The sequence below is a fragment of the Leopardus geoffroyi genome, chromosome A1 (genome assembly GCF_018350155.1).
Source record: "Leopardus geoffroyi isolate Oge1 chromosome A1, O.geoffroyi_Oge1_pat1.0, whole genome shotgun sequence".
NCBI classification, from domain to species: Eukaryota; Metazoa; Chordata; class Mammalia; order Carnivora; family Felidae; genus Leopardus; species Leopardus geoffroyi.
Window position 1 is genome coordinate 211,551,513 of NC_059326.1, and position 13,344 is coordinate 211,564,856.

Below are 13,344 nucleotides of genomic sequence, written 5' to 3' on the forward strand. Positions count from 1 at the left end.
TAACATATACAGTAGTACTTTTCTTTTTTAATACACTAGATGATCGATATAATCATGGACCTCTCCCCACATTACCACTTCATTGTTTGGATTATTTCAGAAATTAAAGACAACAGTTAAAGCAAGAAAACGATTTTTTTTAATGTTTATTTTATTTGGGGGGGGGGGCAGAGAGAGAGGGAGACAGAGAATCCAAAGCAGGCTCTCTGCTGACAGCAGAAAGCCCAATGTGGGGCTTGAGCTCACGAACCACGAGATCATGACCTGAGCCAAAGTCAGATGCTTAACCGACTGAGCCACCCAGGTGACGCTAAAGCAAGAAAACTTAAAGCAGAAGAGGTCATTGGAAAGAAGTAATGGTTAGCAGATACTGAATGCCTAGGATGTGCAGGCGTGGTGCTCACCCCTAAAGCTTTAACCTTTACAGTTCTGCAAGGTTGGTCTCATCCCTAGTTTACGGATTTAAAAAAAAAAAAAAAAAAAAGGCTTAAAGTGTTTGAATAGTCGACTTGCCCAAGGTCATCTAGTTAATGCTGGCATTGGAATTTGATCTAAGCCCTTCCAGAGTTAAGAGCCCATGTCCTGGCCACTGTTGAAGTCATACCTCTCATTTAGGTGACCGTGCACATGCCGAATCAGTCAGGGCTTGAGTCACCTGTGACCCAAAGCCCCAAACAACAGAGGCTTCTGTAACGTGGGAGATTTCTCTGGGGTGCAGAGGTAGGTAGTCTGGGGCTTGGAGAGTCCCTCTGAGGCGTCAAGTTCCTGTGCTTTAGTTGCTCTGCCCCGGAAGGACTCGTGGTCCCAGACTGGGCTTAGAGCTCCGGCTGCTACCTCTTCCTGTAAGCCCGCAAGAGGAAGGAATAAAGACATCCCTCGCCTTGAAGGGCACGTCCCAAGAGTTGCTCCAATCACTGGCCAGAACTCACTAACACCTAGCTGTCGGGAGGCTGGGAAGATGATCGTTATGTGCTGGGTGGCTTTGTGCCAACGAGAGATCAGAGTTTGAGGGAAGAAGGGGACTGAGAGGCTGTAAAAGCCTCTTCCACCACGTGCTTACAAAACATGCCAGGAGTAAAATGGAGATCTTAAACCCTTCCTCTCCCCTTTCGTGAGGGTGTATTTTCTGCTGGCCAGAAGGGAAACATTAACTCAGAGTTCTGTTTGGAGTATTTCATGAAAATCGGCTTAACAGACCCTCACTACCCACCATCCAGAAATAACAAATGCTAATATTTTCCTCCAGATCTGAGAAAAAAAGGACTCAGATGAGGTCCCTCCTGCTGCCGCACCGATTCCGTTCCTCTCCCTTCTTTTCCGGAGGCGATTACTTTTCTCATCAGTGCTTCCCAGCGAGGTTTCTCTACTTTCTCTTCATAGACAACAACAGTATTTTTAAAAACTTTATAAATGGCATACGTTTCATCTTCTGATCGGCTTATTCTCACCCAACATTTTTTCAACAGCTAGCCACTGATATCATAGATCAAGTTCCCTCATTTTAACTGCTCAATTGTTTGCCCACTTATAAATAGGCCTCAGTTTACCCATTGTCTTGTTCATGGACATTTAAGTATTTTAAAACAATTCAGCTGTGAGCATCCATGTAGTAATAATGTGCCCTGTACACACACGCAACGGTCCCTGAGTACTGCTCCTCAAGCTTCAAGGAGGGTAGGAATCCCCTGAGAAATCTTGTTAACAACAGATGGTCACACGGCAAGTCCCGGGCGGAACCTGAGAGCTGCACTCCAGAGAGAGTTCCCAGGTGAAGTCCACACTGCAGCTCTGTGGACTCTGAGAAGGGAGACTCTAGTTATGTGCCCAGGGTCACAGAGCCAAGGGTCACAGGCTATCCATATCTTCAACTTTCACAGACATCATCGAACTGAATCAATTTTACTTCAGAAGAAATCAATTTTCATTTCTTCATCCTAACATTCAATCTTGATCTTGTGACTTTTTGCCTTCTGCCGGTCTGAAAGCATGAAATAAAAATTAAGTCATAGTCCCCTGGTTATCAGTAACAATGATCATCTTTTCATATTTTTAAACTATTCAAGTTTTTTCTGTTCAAATTTTTATTCACTTTTCTAATGTGGTCTCGGTGTCATGTGAGGACCCTGGGGATTCCAGACTGGCCCCCAAAGTCCTTCCTTTTCCAATTTCCGACCCATGTGAAGCTCCATTTTCTTCATATATTTTAACCAAACACAGAGCAACAGACCGACTGCAGAAGCCAATTTGAGAATCCGGCTGTCTTTCATTAAGCTAGACAAAGAAGTTTTCAGAAATGTTAAGCCAATTCCTCTCATTAAACTTCGAAAGTTCTTTTTCATAACTGTGTAATTTCATAACCTGTACTATTTTTAATACTTTAAAAATTCTTCTATTTTAATTTCTAGGAGAGTAAGTATCAATAGATAGAACCTAAACACACACACACTCTGTGGAGTTCTCAATTTTTAAGTGTGTGAAGAGGTCGAGACCAAAAAAGTCTGAGAACTGAGGTATTAATTAATATATGGTTGTCATTTGCTCACTGATTTGTAGGAGGGACTTTTTCATGTATTCTGGATACTAATCCTGTCACTTATACATATTGCAAACAACTTCTCCCAGTCTGAGACTTGTCTTTTTACTCGTGCTGCCTACCATCCTACAAAGAGCTTTTATTTTGATGCAGTTCTATTTTCCCATCGTGTACTTTTGCTAAGTAAGGATACTGCTCCTATTTTGAAACAGAAAAAGTCTCACTGGGCTTTCTAGAGAACCCCAGCTTTGGTGCCACTCAATGAATTACGGAGAGAATATGGGATCTGCCCTAACCCTCTCCTCACAGAACCTGCATTCCATCCATCTTCCATACGTCAACTTATTTCAGTCAAGGTGATGGTTACTACTGACCTTTAATGAGATCAATGTAAGGTATGTGCTCGTGTATTTTAGACTATTCTGTTTTCCTTCAGACAAATGAAATAGAATGTCTATGATTCACCAAAAATAACCTTTTACTTTCAGCATAATACATGTTGCTGTTTTCCTCTTCAGAAACAGATTAGTATATAGGAAGGACATTCCCATAAAACTTAATACACATTTAATTCAACTAAATTTAACTTAAAAAGATTTAACGCATTTAAATTCAACATTCTATATAAAGCTTTTGTATTTAGAAAGCACTTTCATAATACTATCTTATCTGCCCTTTGTAATAATCCTGTAAGATAAATGGAGACAATACTATGCTAAGAACTGTTAGAGATGAGGAGAAAGAAATTCGGAGAAGTTAAACAACTGGTCAACATTACATGCATAGGACTACAAATGAGCTCTAACTTTTAATCACAGCTGATGAAGATCCCTTCAAAATCTGGTTGAGTTTTGCCAATCAGAATAAAAGTGACAAGTAAGCCCTACCAACCCTCACATGAAGCAGAAACCGAACACCTGCATGGTGGTTACAAGCGAAAGCAAGGGAAGTCTGAAGGGCATTTATAGGGCATTTCAAGAGGACTTCACATTTTTAGTGTACATGTGATCAGTATGTCCTCCTGCTCATCAATATTCCTATTCATAATTACAGCCAATCCACCTCGTTCTGTTAGAGGAGGGGGGCACGTTTTCAGATCAAGCCTGGGAGGAAGAGCCCTCTGACCTGGCTGCTATTCTCCCTGAAGGGACAAGAAAAGGACACGAAATGTCAATTAGGAGAAGTTAGTGATAGAAGTTAGAAACAAAAAGGAAAAAAGATAAAGAGAATCTACTTATGTCTCTAAATGAAGAAGGAAACAGTTAAAAATTAAAATACAAATGCATATTTTCAAGTCAAGCCCACAGAATGATTGAGCTCAATACTATCCCATGAGACTTCCAGGAAAGTCCTTGCCATCGGAGACTCAGGTTCTAGAGCTCATGCATAATTGAAGATTCCTTCATTTGAGGATTCAAGGACATAAGGAGAGAACTTCGCTCAACAGAAAGTATATATTTTAAGCTAGTGAGTTCAGAGTTACTCTCAAGGCCAATTAGAAGAACTGCCGACTTAATCCACCCTCATCCTAAAATCTGGCTCATTACTGGTCCGTATACTTGACCACACTCACTTTCAACAATTCTCCAGATTTCCTTTGAGTCAATATTCATCTTTGCTATAGAATGCATGGCATAAATATCAGCCCTATGAAAAAACTTTTATTAAAAAGTGTCTTCCATTAAATAATGAAAAAAACAAAATTAAAAACTTTTGAAAATAGTGAAAAAACAAACCCCAAGGCAGAATATCCTTTTTTAAAAAGTTGGTATAAAATCTGAACCATCCACCACCTTGATCCATAATGCTTTATGGCTGTCACTGTGTCAAAGAAGGAAGCAACATATTCATTAATTTGCTTCCACCTCCACAATTTAAATCAGAGCAAAACACCAAAGATCTACCTTACTGATAATTACCTATAAAATCTCAAAATCAACAGTGACACCATGAAGAGGTATTAGTCTTGAAACATAACTATGTATGCTCAATTTGTTTCTATCTATCACTGTCCTTGAAGAAAATAATACAGTAATCAACAATAGATTATTTAGAAATAATTTGAAAGTCAGAACTGGAGTCATGTTATCAAGTGGGAAAAAAAAAAACTCTACAATGATTTTAAAACAATCTGAGTCTTTGACAGATCATGAAGTATAACAATACAAAAGCATTGAATCATGTGAAAATACTATGTGAATTCCACAAAACAAAACAGAAAGGAGCATCTGTATGTGTTAAAATAATTTAATTCTCCCTGTACATTTCTGTTCACATGAGCCAAGAGAAATCAAGAATGCATACTTTACAATATTTACCTGTTTTGAGACATTCAAGTCAATTCAGATGGCAAAGTAGAATTCAACCATTAATGAAATGTTTAAAAATATATATATTAAACGAAAAAATGTTTTTACAAGATAAAAAATAATCTTCCACAATGCAATAAATTGCAGATCACTGAAATTTTAACTGTTTAGATGATTTCAGTTCAGTTTTTGGTTTTAAAATCTAGAAACAATCAAAAAGAAAAAGTGTTGACAGAATTTCTATCTGTTTTTACGTTTCTCTTTCTTGCTTCGACTACTTGTTACACTGTTTAAAGAACATGATGAAGGTGCTCTCGCATGACCTGTGGCCTTCAGATGGTCAAAAAGTTTATTCCGGGATGGAAATTCACTATGGCAGGTTGTACAGCTGATAAGAACATCACTCTGAAGAGAGAAAAAAAATACATCAATTAAAGTGTTACTACCTAAGTGCAGTGATTTATGTTTTCACGTTGAGATTAAATATCAAATAATTCAAAATAAACAACTTTTATCAAAATGACAGCCACCAAGACAGGCTTCCAAAGAGGCAGCTGTTCTTAGAAGTTAAGTCCCATCAGCCAGCACCATCAACTTTAAAAGAGTCCTGAGACATTCAATAGCATGTACCATATGGACCAGATCAAGGTTTTAGATTTCAAAGTAATGGAAAACAGAACAGTAACTGTTTTAGTACAGTTTGGTATTTCCAATGTGCTTTTTAAAGAAAAACAATGACACATCTATCTATACATGCTACATCCACCAAGAAAAACTGTTGATGGACCCACACCTATATATACAGTAGGTGCAGAAGGGTTCACCAAATACTTATGTCTTTAGAATTAGAATTAAGAATTTAAATTACTTAAACAAGGTCTACTGAAAACATGTCAATATGACTTTGACCTACCACTGCCTGTTGTTCAGCAGGTACTTTGACAGATTTCTTCATATCTTTGGCTTTCTTTCCTTTGGGTTTAGGAGCACTGGAAAATAAATGAAATAATTCTATATGATCCAATAATAACGTATCCCTTTTTTTTTTTTTTTTTAAACATTTATTTATTTTTGAGACAGAGAGAGAGAGCATTAAAGGGGGAAGGTCAGAGAGAGAGAGGGAGACACAGAATCTGAAACAGGTTCCAGGCTCTGAGCTGTCAGCACACAGCCCGACGTGGGGCTCGAACTCACAGACTGTGAGATCATGACCTCAGCCGAAGTCGGACGCTCAACCAACTGAGCCACCCAGGCGCCCCAATAACGTATCCCTTTTAATTGCTACCTTGCTCCCAAGAAGATTCAAAAGAGTGACATGCACTTTAAGGGCTAATTCACTAATTTTTATGGCCAACCTAATTAATTTTCACATCTCAAATGAACTGCTTTAAAGAGCAGATTTAGAGATCACATGTGATGTCAAATTTGAGGAGGGAGTTAAGATGGTAGAGTAGTATGTAGATCCTGAGCTCGTCTCGTCCCCAAAAACAAAAATCAGCAACAAACCATTTTGAACAACTAGGAAACTGATCTGAGGATTAACACAACAGTAACTTGAGCCACAGAATTAGGCGGGTATGCATTGCAGAGACATGAATTGGGGGAGAGAAAAGCCGTGGAGCGTAGGGAGCCGTTTCTGCAGAGAAAGGACAGAAAGGGGGAGAGTGTGGCACAGCAGTATCGTGCAATAAAAGCACTCCCCCGGAAGCAGCTGGAGAGAAAGAGAAAGAGAGAGTGAGAACGCTCGCAGAGGACTGAACAGGAAATCTGTTCCCCAAAATTACTGATGGGGAGAAAGAAGGGGGTTTCAATACCATTAGGATTCTATAAACAGTGGAGCACAGAGTCTGAAGTTCCGGAGCTCAGTACCTGGCAGTGCTCAGGTGAGGAAGCGGGTGAATCCCCAGGAGCAGGCAGCAAGGTCTCAGGGGTCTCTGTCCCATACAGGGAGAAGTGGGTCCCCTGCTTAGAGAGCATTTGGTAGAGGGCATACGGCCTCCACACAGGCAAAGGTCCCAGCAGACCCCAGAGAGCAGCCATATTTGCTGGTATTGGGACAAAGATGCAGAGTACAGTGAAACCTGGTGCTTGCTGTGTGTTGTGATTTGCCACAACCTCTGAACTTCTGCTGCTGTGCCATCACATGAACGTTTTCTGGGACAAGCCAGCACCCGGCCATTCCTCAGCAAGACCCTCCCCCATAGCGTCGGAGTGGGTCTGAGCCATGGGGGTCTTTGAAGTGCGGGGTTTTGAAACACAACCCCATCTGAGATAAAACTCTGGAGGAAGGTGCTGTCTGGCAGGTGGACGGCTTGGACACGGACAGGGTAGAGGTGGGCTGTGGACAGAGGCCTGAGACAAAGAAGGGGTGCTTGATCATGGGTCAGTGAGAGTACAAAGTTCCTGAGCCAGAGACTAGGAGCTGGGTGAAGCCACTTTCACCTCTCCCACGCAACCCCATGTGTGCACATGCATGCACGCCATACCAATCCACTCCAGTAAGTTAAGTGGTGCCACATACTGGAGAACGGAGCCATTACACCAAGCCCTGCCCAACCACACCGTCCAAGCTCATCCCCTAGAAGACCAGCAGAGGTCAAAACCACCTGCTTAGTGTACAGGCTATTAGAAGGTTTCATAGTTTCAGTTCTAGGGGAAACTGGATGTAACTTCATTCGGGTTTCATTTTGTTTGCTAGTTCATTTATTTGTTTTCTTTGTTTCTATTTTTGCTTAAATTCTGGGGTTTTTTCCTTTCTTTTCTTTCTCTTTCTTGGATACTGAAAGAGAAAATTTTATTTCAATTTTTTTTACTTTATTTTCTTAAATTTATTACTCTATTTCATTTTCTTTATTATATTTTAATTTCCAAACTTTTTCTTCCATTTTTTTCCCTTTCCCCTTTTTCCCTATTTTATCAAGCTTCTTTCAACATGGAGACCGAAACACACCTAAGGATCTAGCTTCCCTTTATTTTTCTTGTTTTTAAATTTTTCAATTTCAATGTTTTATTTTATTAATTTTTTTTTCTTCTTCCAAAATGACAAGATGAAGGAATTCACCCCAAAAGAAAGAACAGGAAGAAACAACAGCCAGGGACTTAATGCAGATAATAAGCAAGATGTCTGAACTAGAATTGAGAACCACGATAATAAGAATACTAGCTGAGGTTGAAAAACGCATAGAAGACACCAGAGAATCCCTTTCTGTGGAGATAAAAGAAATAAAATCTAGTCAGGCCAGAATTTAAAATGTTATAATCAAAATGTTATAATCTTGAATGGATGCCACAATGGCAAGGATTGACGAAGCAGAGCAGCTTCACCCAGAAGCTTCAAAGACCCTACTCAAAAGGAAAGCTACAGACCAATTTCCCTTATGAACATGGATGCAAAAATTCCCAAGACACTAGCAAACTGGATCCAACAATACATTAAAAGAATCATTCACCACAATCAAGTACGATTTATTCTTGGGATGCAGGGCTGGTTCAATATCTGCAAATCAATGTGATACATCACATCAAAAGAAAGTATAAGAGCCACCTGCTAATAACAGCCTCAATGGGGAAAAAATGAGAGCTTTCCCTCTAAGGTCAGGAACACGACAGGGATGTCCGCTCTTGCCACTGTTGTTTAACATAGTGTTGGAAGTCCTGGCCTCAGCAATCAGACAACAAAGAAACAAAAGGCATCCAAATCAGTAAGGAGGAAGTCAAACTTTTAATTTACTCTTCACAGATGATATGATACTCTGTGTGAAACACTCAAAAGACTCCACCCACAAACTTCCAGAACTGATCCATGAATTCAGCAAAGTCACAGGATATAAAATCAATGTACAGAAATTGGTTGCATTTCTATACACCAAGAATGAAGCAGCAGAAAGAGAAGTCAAGGAATTGATCCCATTTACAATTGCACCCAAAACCATAAAATACCTATGAATAAACCTAAACAAAGAGGTGAAAAATCCATACACTGAAAACAATAGAAATCTTATGAAAGAAATTGAAGACAACACAAAAATATGGAAAAACATTCCACACTCATGGAATAGAAGAAAAAGTACTGTTAAAATGTTGATACTACCCAAAGCAATCTACATATTCAATGCAATCCCAACCAAAATAACACCAGCATTCTTCACAGAGCTAGAACAATCCTAAAATTTGAATGGAACGAGAAAAGACCCTGAATAGCCAAAGCAATCCTGAAGAAAAAAAAAAAAAAAAAAAAAAGCAGGAGGTATCACAATCCCAGACTTCAAGCTGTATTACAAAGCTGTAATCATCAAGACAGCATGGTACTGGCACAAAAACAGACACTCAAATCAATGGGACAGAAAAGAGAACCCAGAAATGGACCCACAGATGTATGGCCAACCAATCTTTGACAAAGCAGGAAAGAAAATCCAATGGAAAAATGACAATCTCTTCAGCAAATGGTGTTGGGAAAACTGGACAGCGACGTGCAAAACAATGAACCTGGACCACTTACACCATACACAAAAATAAACTCAAAATGGATGAAAGAGCTATATGTATGACAGGAAGCCATCTATATCCTAGAGAAGAAACCAGGCAACAACCTCTTTGACCTTGGCCTCAGCAACTTCTTAACCGACTGAGCGACCCAGGCGCTCCAGCAACTTCTTATTCAACACGTCTCCAGAAGCAAGAGAAACAAAATAAAAAATGAACTACTGGGATCTCATCAAGCTTAAAAGCTTCTGCACAGCAAAAGAAAACAGCAAAACTAAAAGGCATCAATGGAATGGAAGAAGATATTTGCAAATGACTTATCAGATAAAGGGTTAGGATCCAAAATCTATAAAGAACTTACCAAACTCAACACCCAAAAATCAAATAATTCAGTGAAGAAATGGGCAAAAGACATGAATAGACACTTTTCCAAAGAAGACATCCAGATGACTAACGGACACATGAAAAAATGCTCAACATCACTCATCATCAGGAAAATACAAATTAAAACCACAATGACATAGCACTTCACATCTGTTAAAATGGCTAACATTTAACAACTCAAGCAACAACACATGTTGGTGAGGATGTGTAGAAAGAGGAACCCTTTTGCACTGCTGGTGGGAATCCAACCTGGTACAGCCACTCTGGAAACAGTGTGGAGGTTCCTCAAAAAATTAAAAATAGAACTACCCTACAACCCAGCAATTGCACTACTAGGTACTTATCCAAAGGATATAGGAGTGCTGATTTGAAGGGGCACATGTACCACAATGTTTATAGCAGCATTGACAACAGCCAAAGTACGGAAAGATCCCAAATGTCCATCAACTGATGAATAAAGATGTGTATATACATATACAATGGAATACTACTTGGCAATCAAAAAAAAAAAAAAAAAAAGGAAACCTTGCCATTGGCAGCAATGTGGATGGAATTAGAGTGTATGATGCTAAGCGAAATTAGAGAAAAGACAAGTATCACATGATTTCATTCACATGTGGAATTTAAGAAACAAAACAGATGAACACAGGGGAAGGGAAGAGACAGATCATAAGAGACTTAAATGCAAAGAACAAACTGAGGGTTGCTGGAGGGGTGTTGGGTGGGGAGATGGGTTAAATGGGTGAAGGGCATTAAGGAGGGCACGTGTTGGGATGAGCACTGGGTATTATAAGTAAGTGATGAATCACTAAATTCTATTCTTGAAATTATTACATTATATGTTAAGTAACTTGGATTTAAATTTAAAAAATTAATTAAAAAAAAGATGTGAAAAGTTGACACAAACATTAACGAATTTACTTACATCAGTTGAAACACAGCTGAAACACTTTACCGGTTTGTGTGGTTCCTCTCCTTCCTTTTCCTACAGCTATAGCCCTAGCCCAGGCCTCTGTCCTGTGTCCCTCACTGATGCCCCCTGAATTCCTAAACCCCCAAGTGCACTCACTGCCCCTTCGCTGGTGCTCTGGTGTTCAGCATTTGCAACTCAGGCTCCCACTCTACTGGGTCAATTGAACCCTTTCTCATGGTCCTAGACAGGGACCTGAGGTTACTTACTGTTCAGATCTTTCCTCGAGGGATAAGAAATTAATTCTCTGCTCTAGAGGAACAGAGGATGGAGAGAAGAAAGACAAGGCAGGAAGGGGAGGACAAGGAATGCTATCTCCCTTGAGAAGAACCTTCCTCTGGCAGCCACTAAGACCTTGTGCAGCACCAAAATTCCAGGGCTCCTTCCAGCAGGAAGGCCCCAGGCTGCGGTATGAATCCTAATGACCTGCACTGTGGGGCCAGACTCAGGAGGACCACCGTGAGCATGGAGACACAGTCAGCGATGCTGCAGGCAAGTGGGGTGCGGCCTCATCAGGAGCCTTGTTCTCACTTGAGTGCCAAGGATTACAGATTCGGGACAAAATAAGACCTCAACAGGATGAAAACTGAATCAAAGCGACTTTCTGATTTGGGCCATATTGCTGAAATGTCCGTGAACCCATTCCTCCAGTATCCTCTTCCCCACATGCTGCACCTGTCTGTGTGGGTAACGTGGAAGTCACGGATATACATGACCTACTTCGTAACTGCGGGCGGGATGTTATCTGATCTATGAGAAGGCATTCTTACTACCAACGTTAATTAGAAAACACCATCAACTTGACTTACTTTTTAGCTTCACTTTTAGGGTCATCACATCGTTCAACAGTCTCAGTGGCACTGATGTTTTCTTGGGGACTACATTCGAATTCTTTGGCATGGTCTTGATTTAAGTTGGTATCTTCTGACTCAACCTTTACTCCTTCTCCAGTTCCATTTTCATTGAAATTATCATCATAATTCTAGGTCATAAAACATATATGCATTACAAAATAATAATCCCAGCTTCTTATGTTGCCAAATAGTTATAATCAATTATAAGGTCCCGTACACTCTGGAGGAGCATATCTTCAGGAAATAAAAAGGAGAAACAGCTAGCAATTTAAAACATGAGGGGTGAAGGATGCTGGGGTTGCTCAGTTGGTTGAGCGTCTGATTTGATTTCAGCTCAGGTCATGATCTCATGGTTCGTGGGACTGAACCGACGGTGCTGAGCCTGCCTGGGATTCTCTCTCTCTCCCTCTCTCTCTGCCCCTCCCCAGCTCGTGCTCTCTCAAAATAAATAAATAAACTTAAAAAAAAAAAAAAAACAACACAAAAAACACTAGTAGTCATTACAGAAATATTAAACTAGGGAAAAATTGGAAACAATCCATATGTTCATCAAGTGAATGGTTGAATATATGAAGGGAATGATGAAGCTCTTAAAAAATCACGTTTGCAAAGTTACCGATTCAATTTTGTAGAAAAATACAACCTATTAGCAAAAATGTAAAAGAGAAAATTGTATATAATGTCTGGTTATAATTTAATTCAATAGTAAGTAATATCTATAGGCAGAATTAGGGATGATATTTATCATTTTCTGGTTTCCAGATGATCTGCAATGAGCAACTATTACTTTTTTTTTGGAGAGAGAGAGACAGAGCAAGCAAGTGGGGAAAGGGCAAAGGAAGACAGAATACTAAGCAGGCTCCACACCCAGCAAAGCCCCATGTAGGGCTTGATCTCATGACTGTGAGATCATGACCTGAGCCAAAATCAAGAGTCAGACACTTAACCAACTGAGCCACCCAGGTGCCCCAACTATTACTTTTATAGTTATAAGAGAAAGAAGAAAAAAAAACAAAATAAGCATTATAAAAAAAGACAAAACTTGGCAAACATATCCTCACTAAGTGCAACCGTGCTTTGTTTTTTCCTTATTCTTGACTGAGACAGAGAGAGAGAGAGCACGCACAATCGCGGGAGAGGCAGAGAGAAAGACAGGGAGAGAGAGAAAATCCCAAGGAGGCCCTGCACTGACAGCACAGTCCCATGTGGGGCTCCATGTCACAAACAGTGGGATCATGACCTGAGCTGAAATCAAGAGTCTGACGCTTAACTTGACTGAGCCACCCAGGCACCCCTGCCACTGTATTTTTTTGTTGTTCTGGTTTGAGGCAACATTTTACCACATTTGCTCTCCCCTATCCCTTCCTCGCTGGTCTCTGAACACACACCTTCCCCCACCCCAGAACTATGAAAGTAAGTTGCAGGCAGATATCATGACACTTCACCATGTATCTTGTAAGAACAAAAACATGCTCCTACATTTCCACACTACCCTCTTCCTACTGAAGACCTTAGCACTGATGGTATCTGCTACATAAGCCATATTCACAACCCAATAATGTCCTTTCCTTGTAAGCCCCAACAGGGGCTAGAGTCAAGGACCACACGTTGTGCTTAGTTGTCGTATCTCTTTAATCTCCTTTATTCTAGAACCAGAGCCTACTTTTTTCTTTCCTTTTCTTTTTTTTTTTGGTCTTTCATGATATTGACAATTGGATGGCTGCTTTGTTCCCACAGTTTGGCTTTGCCTGTTTCCTCATGATTAGACTCAGGTCACACATTTCTAGTAATAATATTACTACCAAAATGTCT

General features: G+C 40.1%; 1 protein-coding gene across 3 annotated transcripts in view; it reads right to left on the reverse strand.

Moving 5' to 3' along the window:
* Nucleotides 1–1,389: 1,389 nt before the first annotated feature.
* Nucleotides 1,390–13,344, reverse strand: part of DNAJC21 (DnaJ heat shock protein family (Hsp40) member C21) — a 32,459-nt gene continuing 20,504 nt past the window's right edge. Inside the window, exons 10-13 of one of the 3 annotated variants that reach the window (XR_006702192.1) lie at nt 11,488–11,660; nt 5,756–5,831; nt 4,852–5,247; nt 1,390–1,978 (exon numbers count right to left, since the gene is read on the reverse strand). Coding sequence is in view for 2 of the 3 variants with exons in the window: in XM_045440507.1 (XP_045296463.1) it covers nt 5,083–5,247; nt 5,756–5,831; nt 11,488–11,660 (414 nt within the window). In the remaining variant the exon portion in view is untranslated. Of the gene's footprint in view, nt 1,979–4,764; nt 5,248–5,755; nt 5,832–11,487; nt 11,661–13,344 lie in introns of those variants that run through there. The other 2 variants (XM_045440507.1, XM_045440516.1) reach the window with 2 other exon arrangements.